This window comes from Carassius auratus, unplaced genomic scaffold (assembly GCF_003368295.1).
Source record: "Carassius auratus strain Wakin unplaced genomic scaffold, ASM336829v1 scaf_tig00003633, whole genome shotgun sequence".
Taxonomy (NCBI): domain Eukaryota; kingdom Metazoa; phylum Chordata; class Actinopteri; order Cypriniformes; family Cyprinidae; genus Carassius; species Carassius auratus.
Window position 1 is genome coordinate 131973 of NW_020523535.1, and position 22856 is coordinate 154828.

The following is a 22856-nucleotide window of genomic DNA, read 5'->3' on the forward strand; positions in this document are numbered from 1 at the left end:
CCTCGGTGTGACAAATGTCTGAAGCCCTATACCATCCCGCAAATTATATTGGCCAAATAGCGCTTGCCCTAAGCATGCTTACGCATCGTATACCTGAGTGCCGTGCGCTATTTCGCTCAGATTTCATGAACCGAAGAAATGCTATCAAGGTACGGAACGGCCAGGACCGCAGCATCTTGTTCCCTATTCAGGGAACCATGGTTACATACACACAAACTGTCTTTAAGTCAGGATTTTATCTGTTATAGTTTCAAAGGGCTCAAACGGATGCCCTGATAAACCTTGCAACACAATGGATAAATCCCATGAAGGAACTCGCACAGGGCGGAAAGGCCTCAGCTGTCGCGCATCTTTTATAAAATGAGAGGCCAGCGGATGACGGCCCACTGAAGCACCATCTATATATACGTGTTTAGCTGAAATGGCTGCCACGTAATCTTTCAGAGTGGCTGGTGTTACTCCATCAGAGAAACGGTCTTGAAGGAACTCCAGTACTGAAGCCAGTGGGCAGTAAACCGGATCCAATTACAAATTCCACACCAGGGGCAAGAGCGTAATCCTCCTTGATGATACAGATACGACACAACCGCTATGTTGTCTGACCTGAGCAGTACATGACGGCCGATCAGCAGTTTCGAGAAATACTGGAGAGTTGGAAAAAACGCCAGTAATTCCAACCTGTTTATATGCCAACTGCGTTGTGTCGCCATCCATACTCCATGAGCTGAGCGCCCTTGACAAACAGCTCCCCAACCGGTCAAAGACACGTCTGTCTTGACAGTCTCTCGGGAAGCACAAATCCCCAGCCGAACTATTGACATAACACACCGTCACCATCAATCTCACCATCACTGTGCGACCCACTTTGAAGTGACGCACGCATGGTGTGAGAGACTGAGCGCGCGGGAGAGATAGTCTTGCTGTCATCGCACGAGAGTCCAAGTTTATTACAGAAGGTTATCCGCTGAGAGGGAATTAAAACACTCTTCTAGAAATTTGTGCATAAGCCCAGGCTGTTTAGATGATTCTGCACAAGATCCCGATGGGAGTGTGCTTGAGTTTGCGATTGTGCTTAACACCAGCCAATCATCCAGGCTGGAATGAAGGCTGGATTGTGCAGCGTGTCTGAGGAGGCGCTCAAATGATAGCTCAATCCAATGATGCTCGAGGTGCCTTTGCTGCGAGACAGTCAATGTTAGAGCGTGGGGACTGCAGTGAGAGGGTTGGATGTACATTAGCAGTCCAACAGAACTCTCTAGTGGAGGGCACAGTCCCTGACGAACAGGAAGGGAAGTGCATGCGTAAAAGTCGCTGCGTTTCGTTGTGTATAATCCTGAAGCATATCCACGGCAGGATTTAATCCAACAAGATAAACCTCGGGCCACGCCGCTAGCTAGAACACAGCAGCTGTGTGAGCCGTTATAAACTGGCCGTCTTTGTCAGCCTCTTGTGCCATCCCTCAAACTCTGAAGGCTGGATTGTGGAGAGTGTCTGAGGGGGCGCTCAAATGTTAGCTCAATCAAATGACGCTCGAGGTGCCTTTGCTGCGAGACAGTCAATGTTAGAGCGTGGGGATTGAGGATGAGAGGCTTTCTCGTTAAGAACCGCCATAAAGTGAAGTAAATTTGCCGGGATTAGACACGACTCAACATGCCTTCGACGAGACTTTAGGCCGTGGCCGAGTTCAGCGCGATCCGTTCGGCTAGAGAGTTAGTTCACCAGCGGCATCGTTGTATAACAGCAGTCCACCATGTCATCCACCACGTGGGTAACCACATTCAATAACTCACTGAGGAAGGGGAGGCGCGTTTCTCCTGTCCGCTCAGAGGGAGAAAACCACATGTGCCAGCCAGACCCTACTCTGAGTTCGAAGCCGCGGTTGGACAAACATAGTTTGAAAAAGCAAATCTTCTGATTAACACGCTTGAGTGGGGGAGAGCGAGCAAGTGGAAAAAATCCAGTGCATCACTGTATTCATAGTCAAAGCCGTACATATCTCCCTAAACCACCACCTCGTGCGGGGCCTCGGCGACCGCAGAAGCGAAACGGTGGGGGTTAGACGTGAGGCGACCTATAGAAAATACACTCCAGAGCGCGGATTCTTTTTTTTTTTTTTTACTGTAGCCGTAGGCTATCACGGAGAGAACATGTAGAGAAGCTGCTAACGAACCTCCTCCCTCCTTGTGATAAACCCCTTATATGGCTCTTACCTTTCGTTGACTCATCGTGTCCGCGAAGAGGAGTTGAACACTGCTCGAAGAAAAAAACGCTGAGAACGCGAGATGGTTTCCTTAGGGCACAGATGATTCGCTTTCCTGAAGGAATTAAATCTGAGCAAAATAATGCGCGGCACTCAGGTATACAATGCGTACGCATGCGTAGAGTGATGCCAAGCGCTATTTGGCCAATAGGATTGGCGGGATGGTATAGGGCTTCAGACATTCGTCACACTTGAGGGGTGTTCCTATACGGTGACGTCACCGCAGCATCGAAGTGACCTATGAAAGGGAAACACAAATATTCAGTCACTGTTATGAAATTAAATCTGTGTGATGAACTAATATCTGGTTTGTGGAACTGAAGAGTGAACAATGACAGTCTAGTTTCTGTCTTAGTCTGTAGCCTTTTAGCCAACATTTGTTTTCTGTGGTTAGCAAGCTATTTTTATTTTTTAGCTTTGTTCCAAAGAAATTCTAAAAAGTCAGCAACAACAACTATCATTTTCATAAAATTTGAAGACTGTAACTATATGAGGTCAGAAATCCTTGCATAATAATTATTCTAAAATATTGTTATAGTGTTTTTTTTTTTCTATTTTAGCATTACATACTGCAGGACGAATTTATATTTTTATGCCAAGCCTAGTAATGCTACACCAGATTTCAATAGAAATTAGCACAGGTAAAGATTTTGGCTTCTAGTAGCTTTGGATGATTGTTCAGTAGTTTGGGAAACCATTGACATAACAATAATATTTAAAGCAAAATAATTAACATCTTAACCCTTTTGTTATATAACCTAACAAACCAGAACAAGAAAAAAGTATTTCCAGGTGTGGCTGTAAAAGGAGGGCTAATTGTGATATAGAGTTACAGCACTTTCTGTGTTTAATCACCGCAGCAGACTGAGTCATGGACGGTCGTGCACTGTTACACTGGAGTGTGTAGAGTTATTCTGTTTTGTAGGGCAGGCCCTGGAATTTAGTAGAGTTATTCTGTGTTGTTCTGGTAGCACTGAAGTATGTAGAGTTATTCAGTGTTGTTCTGAAGTATGTAGAGTTATTCAGTGTTGTTCTGGTAGCACTGAAGTGTGTAGAGTTATTCTGTGTCGTTTTGGAAGGGTAGGCTAAGTGAATGTCAGACTTTGTACGAGTCTCCCATCATCCACACTGTGAACATGACACTTTCCAATTACAGCATATCACACTTCCATGAATATAACAAACGTTTATAGATATAGGCAGAAATAGTTGAACCACGATTCTTTAACTCACAGACAATTATCACACAATTCTGCAAGCAGATAGGCTATTGATGCAAGCCTATTTCTGCTATAAACAAGGGTATGTACATTTTGAACATTATAATCAATGTATAATCAATGTCATTTCAATATAAATGTATTTATTTATTGTGGACTCACGGTTTCTTTTTGGAAAGTGGTTCTTTTGCAATAGAATGCAAAACATTTTTCGAACGCAAGAATTTTGCAAAAGAACGCAAATTTCAGTCTCTTTTTGGGACGCTATCATTTTCCGAGAGAACATTGCTTTCACTCGGAAAAGCATTTAAATACAGGGTTTCCTCCCAAAAGTGAACCCAAATTTTCTCAGTGGAATGCAAAGTTTTGCTAACTATATTTAACTATTTACCATTGAAAGAAAGAAAGAAAGAAAGAAAGAAAGAAAGAAAGAAAGAAAGAAAGAAAGAAAGAAAGAAAGAAAGAAAGAAAGAAAGGAACTTTTCAATCTTTAATCAGTTTCAGTAAAATACTTTTCAATTATATGTAGCTACCAAATAAAAACAAAATCAATTTTTATGACCCTATTTAAAAATTTTAAATAGATAGAGACATATTTAGATAGATAGATAGATAGATAGATAGATAGATAGATAGATAGATAGATAGATAGATAGATAGATAGATAGATAGATAGATAGACAGACAGACATATAGACAGATAGACAGACAGACAGATAGACAGATAGATAGATAGATAGATAGATAGATAGATAGACAGATAGACAGACAGACAGACAGATAGATAGATAGATAGATAGATAGATAGATAGATAGATAGACAGACAGACAGACAGATAGATAGATAGATAGATAGATAGATAGATAGACAGACAGACAGACAGACAGACAGACAGATAGATAGATAGACAGACAGACAGACAGTCAGACGGATAGACAGATAGACCGATAGACAGATAGATAGATGGATGGATGGATGGATGGACGGACGGACGGACGGACGGACAGACAGACAGACAGACAGACAGATAGATAGATAGATAGATAGATAGATAGATAGATAGATAGATAGATAGATAGATAGATAGATAGATAGATAGATAGATAGATAGATAGATAGAGAGACAGACAGACAGATAGACATTTAGATAGACAGACAGACAGACAGACAGACAGACCGATAGATAGATAGATAGATAGATAGATAGATAGATAGATAGATAGATAGATAGATAGATAGATAGATAGATAGATAGATAGATAGATAGATAGATAGATAGATAGATAGATAGATAGATAGATAGATAGATAGATACCTGTGAACCACTATTGTGCTATTAAACCGGGTAGCTAGGAGACAGAAACACCTAGTAATTGACAGGTTCAAATGTGAATGTGGGCCTGTGATTGGTCCGCAGCGCGACACATCGAGTGGGCGTGGTCTTAGGTGTGGTTCCCACTGAACTGAAGCGCAAAAGTTTTCACTGCAGCAGCAGCAGACGCACGGGGCACAGCCTGTCAGGTTTGGCAGAACCTCTGAGAGCAGCGATGACTGTCGATCCGATCCGCTCGACTCTGGCCAACGTCTCGACGGATGACACCTCTCTGGTGCTGCCGTCCGACAAATCACAGCGGACGGGGCAGCAGCGCGTGCTGGAGCAGGTGAAGTCCATTAAGAGAAAGTCGAAGATGGTCAAGAAAGACTCCATTCCGTCGCCAACATGTGAGTGCGCTGTTCATACGCACACCTGCGAGTTATAATGCTATTAAGACAGCGTGGTATAAATATCACAGCTTAAAAACAACAACAACAACAAAAACCTTCACTAGCACGGATGCATTCTTTAGAAGTTAACTTGAATCTGAAACATTTCTCATTAGCAAGTTCAAGCAGGTCTTCATGGCAAGGGTGCATTTTTATTTTATTTTATTTTTTTATTTTTTTGTAATCGATATCTCAAACCTAAGAGTTTTTCACAGTGGCGTGTCTCGTGAACAAGAAGCATAGGCTGCATGTTTTGGGGGCTGACATACGTTTTGTCCCAAAATGCTGCATCCTAAATACATTACAGTATGTTGCAGTGAAACATTTAATTTTACAATTAAGAATATTTCCAGTGAGGTCAATAAATTCCTGGTCACCGTTTCATAACTAATTACTGTAAAAAAATAATAATTTAATCATCACTGTGGGATATAGTTTAGTGGTATTTGGCTGGAAGCAAGTATAATCATAACTTGAATGTAGCAAATGTCTATAGTAGTGTAGAAATGATAATATTAGTTTTTAATAAACAATTGGGAATTATCTAGTTATAATTTATTTAGCCTTGTTAATTATTTATCTCTTTGGGCATGCAACACTATTTATTTATTATCTCTAGTAAACTTTTAGTATGATTTGTAAACATTCAACAACAAATACACAAAGGTCAACAATATAGAATTTTCAAAAGAACATAATTATTGATTAAAAAAACATGGATCACAAAATAATAGTATTGTAAGTACATATGTTTATGAGAGCGAAAACTGCAACAGAACCAACATTCCTTTTGGAAAAGAAGTACGCTTAAAGAGGAATTAGGACGGAAATTATGTACTTTAAAAGAATGTGCTTAAATGTGAACTGAATGTAATGTTTTCAAACACTTGATTACATGTTATTTATTGAACAATTTAATAAAAATGTGTTTCAGTTTAAATTTTATTAATTTGCTATTAGCTGAACCTTAGAAAGCTTTTAGACCCATTTAAGTATCTTTACATGTAACTGCATAATACTTAATATTCTATTCATCATACTTGTATTGTCTTTGAAATATGAAAACTTGTACAATGCTACTGTAAACCATTAGCAAGGACTATACTGTAGCTCCACGTCATTTTATGAGCTTATGCTGCCCAAAATGCTGTCTTGGTAGGCCACTGTCTATAGGCTTTGAGACACAGACAGAATATTGGGATCCAGCCAGTGTTTAGAAGCGACGTGCAGTCTAGTTCAGAAGTTGCTGATTTGCATTTAATTTAGTTGCATGTAATATCCCAAAGATATATATTTTTTTTTTGAAAGTGTGCATTTTAATTGCTATATATATGTTTTTGTGCATTGACTTAAATAGTTATTCGATTTAAAAAAATAATCTTTTAAGAAAATATGCAGTTTCTCGATGAACGTAGTCTAAACTGCATGCATACTTGTACAAGAAATAGAAAGTTATTTTTGTAGTTTGAAGTAGATTATGAGTTTAAGAGTGTCACTCTGCTTCCAGAGTACATATACAATATTTATTTATTAATAATTATTTGTCATTTTTTGAAAATTAAAGTTATGTTGCATATACAGCAAATGAGACATTTGGAAAGTGCTGCATAACTTATCGAAATAAAACCAAAACCATGATATGGCTTCATACGGTTATTATAATAAATGTCTAGTGTTTTAAATTGAGTTTATTAAAATAAATGTGTGGGGTTTTACAAATTAAAAATTAATTAAATTAGGAAAGCATTTGACATTAATATATTAATTTAACATTCACAGTTGGCACTGTAAGATACAATTATATGATTCTAGATTTGTTTTCTTAAATGCTTGATTTGTTTACTATAGGAACATTTCTTAATTTTTTTTTTTATTAATTCAGTAATAATAATAATAACAATAGTTGTAATTATTATAGGCATATTTATATATACTGCTCTACAAACAAACAAAGCCAAACTGGTGTACTTGACTATACGTGTTAGACATTTACTAAAGGAATCATATTTAATAAGCTACAGTAGTGTAGACACTATTGAATTATTGTAATTTGTAACTTTATTTCATCTTCTGTAGCTCCGGAATCGGTGACAGAATACAGTGAGCCTAAGTTCCAGTTCTCACCTCCAAATATGAACGGCTCACTCTTCAAATTTAACGGCTCCACCATGACGTCAAGCCGCAGCAGAATGGTAAAGTCTCACACACTTTGTGCTCCGCAGCATGATCTCTGCACTGTACTGCTTCACAACACTGATCGATCGCTGATTGCCATTTCTCCACATAACTTATAGAAACATTTTGATATTCGGTAAAGAAATGAACATAAATTGACTCCATTTTACAAGTGTACAGTATTACTAAATTGCAATTAATCATTTTAGTAGTGTTGTTTACAACAAAAGAATTTAGGAGTGCGTTAAAAATCTTTAGGGACGCAATAGAAATGTACTCAAATAATGTGTTTTTCTTTAATGAATGGATTACAAGCAAGTTTATTAACATTAGACTTAAGTTTCATTATTCCCGATTTTCCATCTCCATTTTCAAGCCAAATTTGTTGCGGTCATTGAGTGAATCTGACAAAATCAGGTACTATACATGTCCAGGTCACATGTACCCTTAACGACTAAATATATAGGCTATATATTTATCATTTAATTTAGTCACCTACACCGTTCTCATTATAATGTTGTGAATTATCATGTGTATGAGAAAATCAGAAGAGCGTCTGAAGAATTACAGACAAATTCAAAAGTAAAACATCCATTTTTGGAAACAACATTTTTGTTTCCTGTGTGGATATTCTTAAACCACGAGTATTTTGTTTATGCAAAAACATTACAGAGTAAAACCTAAGAATGAGCTCTGTCGCTCTGTGTTTGGCATTTGTTCCGTTGACGTTGCCCAAGAAATTAGGAGGTTTTATTACACTTTATTGAACAACAGCTTCTAAAAATAAATATATAATATATTTATTAATGTAAGATACTATACAATGTGCTACAGGGTCATTTATTATAAGATTATTGTAGTTTAACTTTGATCAGACTGGCTTTAGTTTTTTTTTTTTTTTCTAAGTAAGCACGTCAAGAATGGTGTCAGATTAATTGTAAAAATTTGAAACATGAAAGTAAAAGAAGGTTCGGTGTTTCAAAGCATCACAGTGTAATTACTGTTTTGCGCATTTATGATGAATGTGTCAATACTTATTAACTTTGAACTGTCTTTGACTTAGAAAATGTGTTTGCATGTTCTGTGTAGTATTCATATAAAGCAGAGTCTCACAGTCCCAGGTTATTGCTGCTTAGTGATATTGTAAATTAACATACAGCATTAACTCACATAATTTGAAGGCTAAAGTTAATGATTTACAGATAAGTATTTCATTAGAAGAGAGGTGTGTTAAAGGCCAGATGCCAGGAAATGCAGCACACCACAATATGACATTGATATAATAGATTGTGTGCATGATCAGTAAATCACTGATTTAAGATTGCTTCAATCAAACAGAGATGGCAGGGTGAAAAGAGTTCAGGGGCTCTGTCAATGTTAAAAAATAAATAAAAAAATGATGTAAGCCATTCATATTCTTATATCAATAGTTATTTTAGTTTACATAGAAATGAAACCATATAAAAAACAAGTTTGTTTATTTCAGCTAGCTGCCAAGGCTTGATGTGCTAAAATAACTAAGACTAAAATAAAAAATGAATAAATTATATTGACATTTATAAAAAAAACAAATCAAAATGACAAAAGAAAATTACCGAACTTTAAAATATAAGAGTAAAAGCTAATTTAACTGCAGGGATTAATGTTTTCTGTGATTTTCTGTTAATTGCAGTAAATCTACGACGGATTTCTGTCAATTGGAAATAATGAGGTGAAAATAAACATGTAGCACGCTGTTGTTGTTCTGCTGGCACACCAAAAATCATCCTCGCCACGGCTGCAGCGTCTCACAGAGAACACAGAGCAGAAGCTGGATTTCGTGAAAGGATTGCGGCTATTAATAACGATTCTACTCATTCCCACTGGTTCAGATTTTATAATGCGATGACAGATGACGAAACTTATCATTAGCATGTGCTTTTAAGTCTTTGAGAAATCACTCGCACACTTTCATTTTCTGTGTGTCCACAGATCGCGATAAGGAGAGTGACAGCTTTTAATAGTTATTAAGGGAGTTTGCAAATGGGATAATGGCTATGTTTCCATCCAAAGATGCAAATGTAAGTTTTTCGCAAAATTGGACATCGCCTAAAACATTTTAAAATAAAGCACCGTTTCCAGCGAGTCAAAGAGAACTAAATAATCACTTCTTGATAAACTGGCACAAAATATCTCAAATATCGCAGCTGGAAAAAAATCCTGGGAAACGCTGCTTACAATTAATAAAATTAGAAAAATGCATACCTTACAAAGGTAAAAAGAAAATGCCCAAATGTCACCTCATATTATCAAGACAAAGACAAATAATTTTTTTATTATTGGTCAGAAGGTACTCCTAAACTTTTAAAATTAGGAGGACAAGAGTTTCTAATTACAGGAAGAGAAAACTGCTCTTAAACTGAGTGTGTGACAGGAAAATGTCAATTTATTATTATTTTTTTTTTGCTTTAACCCCTGTAACTAATAATATCTAGGTGATGCTAAAAAACCGGGTACACCTCATACATTTTTGCGTGTTTGGATATACACTAAAATGTAAAATATAATTTTTGCTGGCATGTGAAATATAAGCCTTTTTTTAAATATTATGTGAATGTTAAATTATGCGTGATATTGTGGACAAGCATTAATAAACAAAAATATAATATAGAAAGATGAATTATGAAAATCTCTCTTCTCTCTCTCTCTCTTATTGGGAGAGTTTGATGGGATAGTGAAAGGAAACTCTTCTTCTGTATGATGATTTGAAACTGTTTTTTTAAAACAAGAAAGCTGTTGGAACAGTTTGGTTCATTTTGTTCCCTGTGTGTTCATATTCTTAAACCAAGACTATTTTTAAACTAACTGATTGCCTTCTAGCAATGTACTCAGTTACACTTTATGCAAGTCCTTTCCTGTGCCTCAGATTTTCTTTCTTTTTCTGCATCTTGATCATTTTTGTAACTGAATCCCAAGAGCTCTGTGCCCCACTGGATCAGAGTGAAGGAGTTACTGCGTCACTGTGCAAGACACAGTTATTCACTTATTGTTCACTATCTATCATTACCATTGCTGAAGAAAATACTTTTGATTGGCCCTCAGTTTGTACATCAAAAGGGGAAAAAGACACAATGCAGTTAACAGCAATGCAAATAGAATAGATAATGCAACTAGAGTTTGGAATAATGCAACTGTCAAACTGTTTTGATAGTACGCCCATACTACATTGTAGATGTTATTCTAGAGAATTGGTAAAATCGTTTACCAATGAATGATTTTACATGGAGCAAACTACACCCAAAGTGATAAGATAGGAAATGCTAACTTTTTTTTTTTTCTTCTTCCATGGAAAACAAATGTATAAAAGGTCATTACAACTTTTACCTGCACATTTTTACATCTCGTGATTAATAATTCACAATTGCTAAATATAAAGAAATAAAGCAATTCTGAGGGAAAATGTCTGAACTGTGAGATATGAGGTCTCAATTCTGAGAAAAAACGTTTTTGACTCACAATTGTGATACAAAGTCTCAATTTCTGCGGCAAAAGTCAGATTTTAAAATGAACTTTTTATATTTTTATTATGTGGCAGAAATGTGCTTCCATAACAAGCTTCACAATTCTATATAAAATAAAAAAAAATTAGAAACTAAGAGGAAAATCATAATTATTCTCTGATAAATAAATAAATGATTCTAGTTAAAATGGCCGAAAAATCATAAATACAACCACTAGTAATCTGATTGAATGGCTTATTACGTTTGACCAATAGGTGGCGCTGTTATGAAATCGATGGGGTGTGTTCTGTGTGAGTTGACAATGTCACACAAAAAGTCAAAGCTTTGCAGAGATACAGCCTCAGACGTAGTTTGGCATCAGGCCTCAAATTTGTTGCGACACAACGCAAACTAGTTTTTTTAATAACTGTTTTTAAAATAAAGCATGTCCACAGTAGACTGCATTTTACAACAAATGCATTTCACATTGCATGATTGTACTGATTCAGACGTTAAGTTTAGGAGAGGCGAAAGCTTACCGCTTGATATGTTTGGAACCGTTTGCGACATAAATCGAAACTGAAGCTAAAATTTGATTAATCGCAGTTCACTTGAAAAGTAGATCGTAGATGTCTTCGAGATCGTTCATGCTATAAAATCAGCAGATTGTCCACCCCTACTGTCTCACATACCAAGTTTCATTACGATACGCCAATGCATATGGTTCGACTCGATATGCCACACCGAATCTAAAAAAGACCAGTTTTTGACTCCGAACTGTGCAGATAGCCTCCGGTCATAGAGTTTCAGAGAGGAAGAAAAAGAAGAATGCCAATGGATTCAATAGGTGCCATCCCATCGTCGGTGCTTGCCCCCTAAATATTACCGTATGTTAATTGGATTTTTCTTAATCCATTAATGGCTTTCATTGCTTTTTACTTGGCTAGACTGTTCGCAGCTTGTCTGTGCCCAACGCGGTAAGGACTACTACCGTGCGATATAACCGAGCAACTGGCCAATCCATGAAACTCCTGGGGAATAAACAGCTGGTTCAATCACAGACAAGTATCAAACCTTCCCGCAGCCAATCACAGACAGTGAGGAAAGTCACCGCGACCAACAGCCAATCAGAAGCACTGGGGTGAGTGCGCTCCATCTGGGCTGGGTCTCAATTTAGTTTACTTATTGTATATTACGTGCTAATAATAGTATTGTTCAGTGCGTTCGGTGCATTTGGAGCCGAGGGATCTATACCTAACATCACTCTGCAGGAGGCAGTGGAGTATCTGTCACACTCAGACATCAGCTATCAGCTGTGTGGAGCTTCATACATACAGCACCACAGCTTCAACGAAGACCACATCAAACAAGAGGTCTGCAAACTAAAGATTTCAGTCAGAATTAAACCTGCCTATTGATGCATGTTGGGTCAATTTATTGACTGTTCTGATAAAATGTCTTCTCTCTATCTGTCTGTCCATCCATTTATATATCTATCTATCTATCCTTCTTGTTTTGCATCGTTGAAAGGTTTGGCGTTTGGAAGGGATACCTGCTCTCGTTCAGTTGCTGAAAATCGACAATTCCCAGCTGCAACAGACCGCTGCCGGTGCACTACGCAACTTGGTTTTTAAAGACGACAATAACAAGGTTGAAGTGGACCGTTGTGAAGGAATAGAGACCATTCTGACCTTGCTCAGAAACACCAATGATACAGAAACGCATAAACAACTCACTGGTAAGACGTGCAGCTCCCATTCGACTCTTTCCTGTGCTTAGTGTGTTGTGTGTCATCTGTTGTCATATGATCTCATCACACTGTATGTCAATGGTGTCCTTTATAGTTCAAATAAAAGAAAGTGACTGGAATTGGGATGGTGTTAAATAGTTATGTGTTTATCAAAAGCTGTTTAAAAGAAAAAAATACGGTATGAAGTATGCAGTGTGACCCTTTGGTGTTCAGGTCTGTTGTGGAATCTGTCCTCGGCTGATCGACTGAAGGCCGAGCTGATCGAGAAGGCCCTGCCGCTGCTTACAGAAACCATTGTGGTGCCGTACAACAATTGGGGTGACAGCAAAGCTCACAAACACATTGACCCCGAGGTGTTCTACAACACCACCGGCTGTTTGAGGTGTGTTACAGAGAAACAAGAACACAGTGACATGAATACAATTATGGTTTTAAACAAAATGCAATAATTGATTTACTTGCTGCTTTCACTTATTCACAGTTCATTCTAAAATGGAATGTCTGTCATTAATTTAGGCACTCCTTTGTTTTGTCATTCCAAACAGATTTTTTATTTTATTTTATGTAATGCGCACACACACACAAAAAAACTTTTTTACATTATTTGTAAAAATTCCTTTCAGAAAACTCGCAATAAAATTAGCAATTACATATTTTAATTATTATTATTTATTATTTATTTATTTATTAATTATATATAGATATGTATATATAAGAAATTAATACTGTAGCTTATATCATTCCACAGAAAAATAACATGCGGTTTCAAATGAGATGAGTAAATAACTCTTACTTTGTCTAAGTCATAACCATGTATACACCTTAATGTTTGCTTAGTACCTTGATAAAAATCTGGGCCTGTATTTTCATGAATATTGTCATGGTACTAAACAAACAGTTGTTCCTACTGACAAAATTCGAAGAAAATTCTTTGAAATGTGGGCGTTTCCCCTTACAATCAAAGAAAAGATCCCAGTAAAGAAGCAAGTAATTCAGAAAGCATCTGAACCCTTTAAAGAGCTCCAAAGCAGCTAAGAGTAGGGTCTTGAATAAAAGCCTGTACATGCACTTGCATCTTTTTCAGCATCTCGTCACCGCTCCAGTGGAGAACATTGACTGGATCTAAAACCGTCGATGACGCACAGCTCAGTTCTCTGTCTCTTTAACTTACCTAGAGTGAAACCACACATCCGTGGCTCGGCTCGCGCTGTGCTACAATTTTGCTTTCACTTTCTTATATGGTGGCTTATTATGTCGGTAGTGCTGTTTTCAGGCTCAGTGGGTTGTTTTTAGCAAGAAAAAGTGAAATATGCACCAGTATTCAAGCCCAATAGTCATACTCGCACTGTTTATCAAAAGATGTCATCTTTACAGTAACTCACTCTCCCTCAATGGGTTGAAAACATTTAAAGCACCTGAGTGATGCCTGGTAATTCATCTGTGCTCATAGCAGCAGATTTCTCGGAGCTGTCAAGTTGTTTCATGCATGTTTTCATTCCAGTGTTGGAAGTTGTTTGTTATCGGCGGCATATCACAAGATGTTGACGTACTTGGGTTGGCAGACTGTTACACCACAGACTGGCACGCGTCTAATCATTGTGCTGCTTTTACAGAAGCATTGTTGGGTTTAATGTTAAGTTTTGGTTGTGCTCTCGCAGAAACCTCAGCAGTGCTAACGAGGAGGAGAGAATATCAATGAGGAAATGCCCGCAACTTATCGACTCTCTCGTGACTTACGTTCAGACTCAGATGGATATAGGCGAGCAAGATGAAAAGGTTATCATGCTTTCATTTATACTGCATGATCTCCATGCTCTTACACCACATGGAAAAACACATGGACATCGAAACAGACGCCCCAGAGTTCTCTAAAACTGATTTATTCTGAAATTATGACCGTATTTTCCGGACTATTAGTCGCACTTTTTTTCATAGTTTGGCTGGTCCTGCGACTTATAGTCAGTTGTGACTTATTTATCAAAATTAATTTGTCATGAACCGAGAGAAATAAACCAAGAGAAAACATTACCGTCTCTAGCCACGAGAGGGCGCTCTATGCTGCTCAGTTCTCCTGTAGTCTACACTGACATAGAGCGCCCTCTCGCGGCTGGAGAAGGTAATGTTTTCTCGTTGTTCTAAATAAATGCGACTTATATTCCAGTGCGACTTACATATGTTTTTTTCCTCATGATGTATTTTTGGACTGATGCGACTTATACTCAGGTGCGACTTATAATCCGAAAAATACGGTAAATGCACATATCAAGTGATCTTCTATGCTATCGCATTAAGAAGGAACTAAACTTGTTTTTGAAAAGAAGGGGGTCCACAAACGTTTGACCATGTGGTATATATTTTAATAGAGCTTCAATGTATTTTGATTTCATCTTTATTTAACATGTTATTAAATAATTCTTTTTTTATGTCTACAAGAATGCTTCAGTATATTGACAAAAATGTAGTGCAAAGAGCTGAAAGTGACTTCTGTGTCCTGGTTCTGTGTGTTTTGATGATGTGGGAGCAGTCGGTGGAAAACTGTGTCTGCATACTTCATAACTTGAGCTACCAGCTGGAGACAGAGGCTTCCGATCACTTCAAATCACTCGAAGAACCGAAGGAGAACAATAACAATAGCAAGAAGAGCATCTTCAGCACCAAGAGCTCCAAGAGCTCCAAGACCCTAAAGGTACGAGCTGCTGTCCAAACTACTGAGGGTTTAAAAGCCATCTTCAGTACATTTACAGACCTTTTTGTTATCAGGACATTGTCTTCCCAGCCATGGAGAAGGAAACTCCTGAAGGAGTGGATTGGTTGTACAACCAGAAGTCCCTTCAGCTGTATCTGTCTCTGCTGGGAAACAGTCAGAAGGAGGCCACGCTGGAGGCGTGCTGTGGAGCCCTGCAGAACCTGACCGCTTCCAAGGGCCCCGTATGTACACTTACTGGAAATACACATGCAGCTGAACTCAAGGGGGAGTTCTTCAACTTGTGTTTTGACCTCTGCGCAGCTGTCCACTCTGATGAGTCAAACCATCATCGAGAAGATGCAAGGCCTGTGTGTCATCTCGCCCCTGCTGAAATCAGAAAACCCAGGCCTACAGAAGACCGCCATGTCTTTAGTGGGCAACATGTCCCGGGTGCCATTTCTGCGGGGAACTATGGGTAAGAGTCTTTTACTACTAAAGATGAACTATGAAAGAGTGATGTCAGCTCTGTGCTTCAGTTTGCGTGTGCCTGTTTAGCAACATCTGCACAAGCGCAGGACCAAACAAGAAAATGTAGTGTGCTCTAATGAGTCTCCTGCACATCTGCTTGCTGAGGGTGCTTTTGTTTCTCCTTCTCTCAATAGCAGGTCTGTTTTTGTGTTAGTGGACACTAGCAGATTGTCAAATGATACCCCAGAGGTAGTAAAAATAATAAAATCCATTTCTGAATGTAACTTTACTAAAACTGTGTTTACTATTTAGGCCAGCTGATATGACCTGTATAAATGTTAACATTAACATATGTGGACTGCAGGCGTGTGATTATAGTTAATATCAAAGCAACTTACCCAAAACATGTCATGTTAGTGGTTTTATTTATATATATATATATATATATATATATATATATATATATATATATATATATATATATATATATATATATATATATATATATATATATATACATGAATAAATGTATGCTCGTGTGTTTATTTGTTTGCTTTATAAGAAGTAACATTTTATTTATTCATTTATTATTATATATATATATATATATATATATATATATATATATATATTCACATTTCAATTGCCCCAAAAATACATCAAGTTTGTTATTGCCTTTTTTTTTTCATTTGCTTGTTAAATATTTATTTGATTTTTTTTTTTACATTATTTATATACAACAAATATACGCCTGTAATTAATATCAGGCCAGTATACTTTATGTAAGTGTGATTTTATTCATTTTATTATTTATTAAATTATTGCTATGTTAAAATGTATTCTAGTATGTATACGAAAAGTACATATATAATGAGATGTAGATCAAGCATGCAAGTCAACAAAGAAACGTACAGAATGAAATATTACATTTACATGTACCGTATTTTTTGGACTATAAGTCGCACTGGATGTTAAGTCGCATTTATTTAGACCCAAGAGAAAACATTACCGTCTCCAGCCGCGAGAGGGCGCTCTATGTCTTCAGTGTAGACTACAGGAGAACTGAGCGGCATAGAGCGCCCTCTCGTGGCTGGAGATGGTTATGTTTTCTCTTGGTTCATTTCTCTTGGTTAATTTCTCTCGGTTCATGTCAAATTAATGTTGATAAATAAGTCGCACCTGACTATAAGTCGCAGGACCAGCCAAACTATGAAAAAAAGTGGGACTTATAGTCCGGAAAATACGGTAATCATTTAGAAGACGCCTTTATCCAAAGTGACTTACAAATGCAGAAAACAAAAGAAGCAATTAAATATTACTGTACACATTGATCCAGATGTCCCTGATGTTCTTGTCAACCACAGCCAAGGAAATTATTCCCACACTCGGTTCTGTTCTCTCGAATGTGACGCCAAACATGGGGAAGTCTGACAGCACCATCGCTACAATGTGCCGTGTGATGCAAGTGCTCATGCTGGCAGAGCCCGAAACTAGCAAGAAGCTGATCAACCCCAAACTCATCGACTCTCTGAGCGCGCTCAGCTCAAATATGTAAGTATTTCCAAAGGAAAATGCGGCATTCGCAAACATTAGCAAGCAGCTGTTTGGAGTTCGAGGGCAGGAAACCTACTGCCGACTCTAGTTCAATGACAAGTTTCGTGATAGTCACCCATGTATGAGAGTAACTCTGTAAGAATTTGATGTGTATTAGCAGATAATCACGTGTTTTTCTGCAGGTCATTCGAGACAGGCAGAAAAGCTGCTGGATTTCTACTCTGGAGTATGTGGGGACAAAAAGACATCCAGAGTGTGCTGAAAAAGGTAAGACTGTCCTGACTCGATCTATACACTGGAGAGGAATCAGGCCTTATAGTCAACAGTGAATATGTCTTCCTTATTCTAAAGTGTTACCAAAACAACATACTTAAGAAACGCTTGTTCAAAGTGGTTCATCACAAGATGCTAATGATGCTAGACGAGGAGTGAAGGTATATATTTTTTTAATATCTCCTCAATTTTGGAAGGAAATAAGATGGGAGGGCAAAGAAAAAGGACGCAAAATCTGGTTCTAAGAAAGAAGGGTGTGGTAAGGTGTGCACACACATTTGGAGCTTTTACCTCAAAGCAGAAAAAAATATAAAAGAAAAAAAATTCCCTAGGCTGTGATCCATCTTTCTGTCTGTATGGAAGTTTACACATCAGAAAAGACTCTCACTTGGTTGCGTGAATAGTCTTCACACCCACCCACCCGCCCACACACACGCACACACACACACACACACACACACACACACACAAACACACACAAACACACGTAAACACACGTCCAGGCCCTGACATGTACTCCACCCAATCTTGGAAGAGGTTCAACGGAATAAGAGAGGAATCCAGGGAGACGAGTTATGAGCTCTTTCTGGGCGGAGCAAACAGCTTTCACACAACACACTCCTCCCAATGTGACCCTCCGACACCCACACCCTCACACACACACACACACACACACACACACACACACACAAACACACACTCGTCTATTGGAAGATACGAGCATACAGTATACCACATGCTCATGGACTATAATTATAATCGGCATTGTGTATATTGGCATTTCAAAAAAACATACAGTATATTAGAATAAATCTTCTATATTTGTATATATATAATTGACCTGATGCTGGATATTTAGATTAACATATCTCCTTGATTCCTGACTTTTTTGTCAGCCCTTATTTGAACATATTTTTCCATTACTTTACAGATTGTAAGATAAATTATGCATTTTGAATAATTCATTTTACAGCTCTGCATTTCAGTCCGACTTTTTTACGCCCTTTTGGACAGGCGTCAGGCCATTTTTTTATTGTCCCGCCAGCAGCAGTATGGTGTGTGCTGTCAGCAGCTGAACAGGTCTGTGTTCAAATGCATGCAATAGTCTTAAGTTTGCCGCAAAGCACCGGCAAAAGTAATTACCATAACTGTGTCAGGGGGAAATAGTAAGGAGGTAGACTATTTGAATTATTTACTTATAAACTAGTGTTTTCTGAGTCTGTATCGCAAGGATCAAGTTGCCGATCCTAACTCATTGTCATCACATTAGTCACGACTTTAGAGTGAAGTGCATTTTTACCGATTATGATTATAATAAACCGTTGTTGTTTTTTTTATATAGATATATTTATCATGTTTGTGAGTTTTGGTTAATTTTTGTACTCCTGTTTATGACTAGACTGCAGAACGCACATCATTTGTTTTCTTTATTTTATAAAAGCACAACTTTTTTGATATTGTGGGTGCACACTAACAAAAGAAGACCCTTCTGAATGATTACTCTTACCTTTTATGAGCAAAAATTACGGCATAGCCACTGAACAAAAATGCAAATGATCGCCTCTACATCCTGCGGAGCATCTCCACACAAATTATTGGATATAGCGCACATTTATATAGGTTTAATGTTTAAACATTGTTATAATCTTGAACTGTTTTATATCTATAGATGTTATTTTAGGCAAGTCGTGATTAAAGAAGGCTAAATTGATCAAACATACAGTAGGCTGTGTATGTGTATGTTTGTGTATATGTATGTATATATTATAATGTATGTATAATCTTTTTAACCTATTGACAGCAGGACTGTTACAAACAATTGATGTAGTTGTTGTGAATATTAAATGTGTCTGATGGTTCCGTTCCTGCACCTCAGTCAATCAGAAGTGAAACATTCAGCACATGCTGAAGCTCAGGAGCTCAAACAGACATGCATGCATGAACACGTGATGATGAAGCAGTGATTCAGTGGAGAACCACCTCATGCATTTGGCTCTGAGAGCTTTCACACTGTTAATTGTGATTGTGATGTGTGTGGTTTTGACAAGACAATGATGCTCCTTTTATAGTTTTGTCTTTTTTTATTCTTTTGCAGCAAAGGATGAGCAAGGACACGTTTATAAATCCTGTTACTGCTGTAGCATACGAGGAAGCAACAAACATGAAAGCACGCTGAGAGATGTACAAGCCGAAAGACATTTTGTTTTTATTTTATTGGCCTGATTCTGAAACCTTTCATACTTCTACTTAATATAATATATATTTTTTTCAGTTCTGCAGGAAGAGTTTCAGAATACTGCCCTGTTTTCGTGCAGTGGAGATCAAAATTAGAGAACCATCTATAAGGGGCAGCTGTGGCCTAATGGTTAGAAAGTGGGACCTGTAACCAGAAGGTCGCAGGTTTGAGTCTCGGTGCTGGCAGGAGTTGGGGGTGGGAGGGAGTGAATGAACAGGGCTCTCTTCCACCCTCAATCCCAATGACTGAAGTGCCCTTGATCAAGGTACTGAACCCCCCGCCGCTAGATCTATAGCTGCCCACTGCTCCGGGTGTGTGTTCACCTCTCACTGTGTGTGCACTTGGATGGGTTAAAGGCAGAGCACCAATTACGAGTATGGGTTGCCATACTTGGCAAATGTCACGACTTTCAATTTTTCTTTTTTTAAATACTTGCTTTTTTTCTGAAATATTGTTTATCCTCATCGCTCAAAATTTAAAGGAATATTAGCTGTGGGGTTTCCACAGTTTGATAAAATAACCAAGGCATTTCAACAACAAAAAACTTTATTTAGCTGAAAGCAATGATCAAATACAGTAATCACTGTAGCACGAAAGAAGATCAGAAATTAGTAGGAATTGTAGAGGTCCCTGCTTTGAATGACCTCAGCACATCTGCGGCCGCAGGACTTCTATAGTTACTCAAACTGCGCTGGTCTCTTTGTCCACTCTGCTTCCAGTTTTTGCTGAGCAATTCCAGCTGCAGTGTTGAACCGATTCCCTATTGAGAGCCTTTGCATTATACTTTCCTCTCATGCATTTGTCTTTCATGGATGACCAGCCTTTTTGGGGAACATGAATGATTGAATGAATGAAGTTAAATAGGGTTTGTTAATTAAGGAAATTGGCAACCGGTACTAGATTAGCACCAATAACTTGGAGGTATCTGTACGTATTCTCTAATATTGATCAGATTTCTTTTTCAAATATTATTTTTTTTTTTATACTGTGCTTCAGAATACAACTAATTTGTAATGCAGCTAAATATGCTTACAAAATAGGACTAAGAAGTGACCCTGAAATTTAGGAAATTGTAGGTTGTTCTCTAATTTTGATCCCCACTGTACATTGCAGGACATTATGGTTATATGCAGGACATATGGAAAACAATTCCTGCCAAGTTTAATTTTTGTATTTTTTGCAAAAAAAAATTGTTGCTTAAGGACTGTTATATTCTCACTGCCATGTGGGCAAAAATGACGAAAAAGCCCACAAAAATCATAAGTGTTTGCGTGATGATGTATACCAGGTGATCTGTGTAAACAAAACACCAGAAATTGTGATTCACTACATATCCTCTCAGATCTTTTCAGTGAAGTGGTTTACACGCAGAGATTGATTCTTTCATGAATGGGACCGATCTGGAATTTAGCACACAAGTCACACAGATGTTTTTTTTTTTTTTTAACTATTATATTTGTATGGCGCTTGACATCCACAGGTGGAGAAATTGAGTAATCAGACACCTGTTTTTATGATTAAAATCCTGTTTTTGGGGGGATTTCTGGATGATATGGCTCTCTGTACTTCTAGTTCAGGCCTGTTTTGTGCCTAATACACAGATATGCACATTTATCATGGGAAAGCGTTTTTACACTTAGGCTTGACAAACTTGCACTACAAGTCCTGCGGAGTAACAATCCCCCCCTTCTTCTTCTGCTGCTGTGCTGTATATTCAACATACTAGGCACATTGGGGATCGTAATACACGTTGGCTAAAGCTTTTGGATTTTGGTTCCTGGATAGTTGTTGGTTTCTAAATGTGCTTTTTTGTAGCAGTTATTAAAAGCTTAAATATATAAGTGCACTACTTTTTTTTCTTTTTTTTCCTGAATGTCCCTTTAAGTTTTTCTGCGGTAGATTTAGGAATGAGAACAGGCACAAATGTTTAAAATACTTCACAGCTAGTATGTAACAGACCTTCAATGTTGAAATGGGGATAGAATAATGTCAGTGGTTGTATTAATGTTGAAAAAAATGTTGAAATCATGTTTTGTTTTTTATTTTTTTTAACAAAATGCCAATGAATCAATGTTTACATTGTAATAAGATCTGTGCGAAAAAATGTTGAAAACATGCGATTTGATGCATAAACATCTAAATGAAATCAAGAGAGACTGATCAGTGGAACGCCGGCTGCATTGGAACTTAATGAACTTTCGGTTACACTCGCAGCTCTGGATCTTTTGCCTCCTTCAACTTATGTGGATTAAACCCTGTATTAAACCCAGTCTCACCTCTTATAGAATCAGAATCACCTTAAACTTTGAAGTTCTCATGTGCTGCTTTAGATGTGACTTGTCTACCATCTTTGCAGTGTAAAGCTTTGTGTGTGTGTGTGTTGGCCAAGAGGCTGCTTAGAGCAGTAAATGCGAAATTAATTATCTAATCTAATATTTTTATTGACATCCCTTTTTGTAAGCCAAACCTTTTCTGTATACTATTGCCTTAATGTGTGATACTGTACTATGCGGGTTCTATTTTTATTTGATGTTACTTTGGCTGGATTGTGTTGCATCTCTGCTTGTGGGGAAGTGTCTAATTTTATACAGACAAATAGAGATTGATAAACAAAAAGAAAATCATAATAAATCATATTTTTGTATAAAAATATTAAATGTGGCTGTGTAAAATTACATTTTGCATCTACAGTGCATGACCAAAATGTACATTTTAATATTGCATTAAAATGTATTTCTAAAATAAAAGATTAAAAAAAAAAAAAAATCTACAAGAAATGCTTTTATGGTGTATTGCTTTTGACTATTATATGTCTATGAAGTTAGACATAAATGTAATGACTTTTATAATTAAGTTGTCAGTTTTTTACATGTGTAAGCGATACATACAGTGCATATGAATGTTAAAAGATGGTCTTCTTATAGGTGAAGAAACCCTTGTATACAGTTTTCACCTCAAATCACTCATGGCATGGTGCATGACAAGGATTC

At 37.5% G+C, this 22856-nt stretch overlaps 1 protein-coding gene across 1 annotated transcript; it reads left to right on the forward strand.

Annotated features, from left to right (window-relative positions):
- The first annotated feature begins 4890 nt into the window (after positions 1–4890).
- On the forward strand, positions 4891–22748 carry LOC113070259 (plakophilin-1). The gene is made up of 13 exons (XM_026243483.1): positions 4891–5203; positions 7322–7437; positions 11847–12040; positions 12119–12272; positions 12430–12637; positions 12863–13031; positions 14308–14425; positions 15174–15335; positions 15410–15577; positions 15657–15810; positions 17168–17354; positions 17540–17624; positions 19726–22748. The coding sequence occupies exons 1-13, from the start codon at positions 5029–5031 to the stop codon at positions 19804–19806; spliced, it is 1971 nt and encodes a 656-aa protein (XP_026099268.1). The 5' UTR covers positions 4891–5028; the 3' UTR covers positions 19807–22748.
- The last annotated feature ends 108 nt before the right edge of the window (positions 22749–22856 follow it).

What these genes read in the sequence shown, in the direction of transcription:
- LOC113070259 (XM_026243483.1), top strand. Translation starts at nt 5,029, where the DNA reads ATGACTGTCGATCCGATCCGCTCGACTCTGGCCAACGTCTCGACGGAT. An exon ending in AAGACCACATCAAACAAGAG is followed by an intron (nt 12,273 to 12,429) that starts GTCTGCAAACTA and finishes CATCGTTGAAAG; the next exon opens with GTTTGGCGTTTGGAAGGGAT. An exon ending in AGAGCTCCAAGACCCTAAAG is followed by an intron (nt 15,336 to 15,409) that starts GTACGAGCTGCT and finishes TTTTGTTATCAG; the next exon opens with GACATTGTCTTCCCAGCCAT.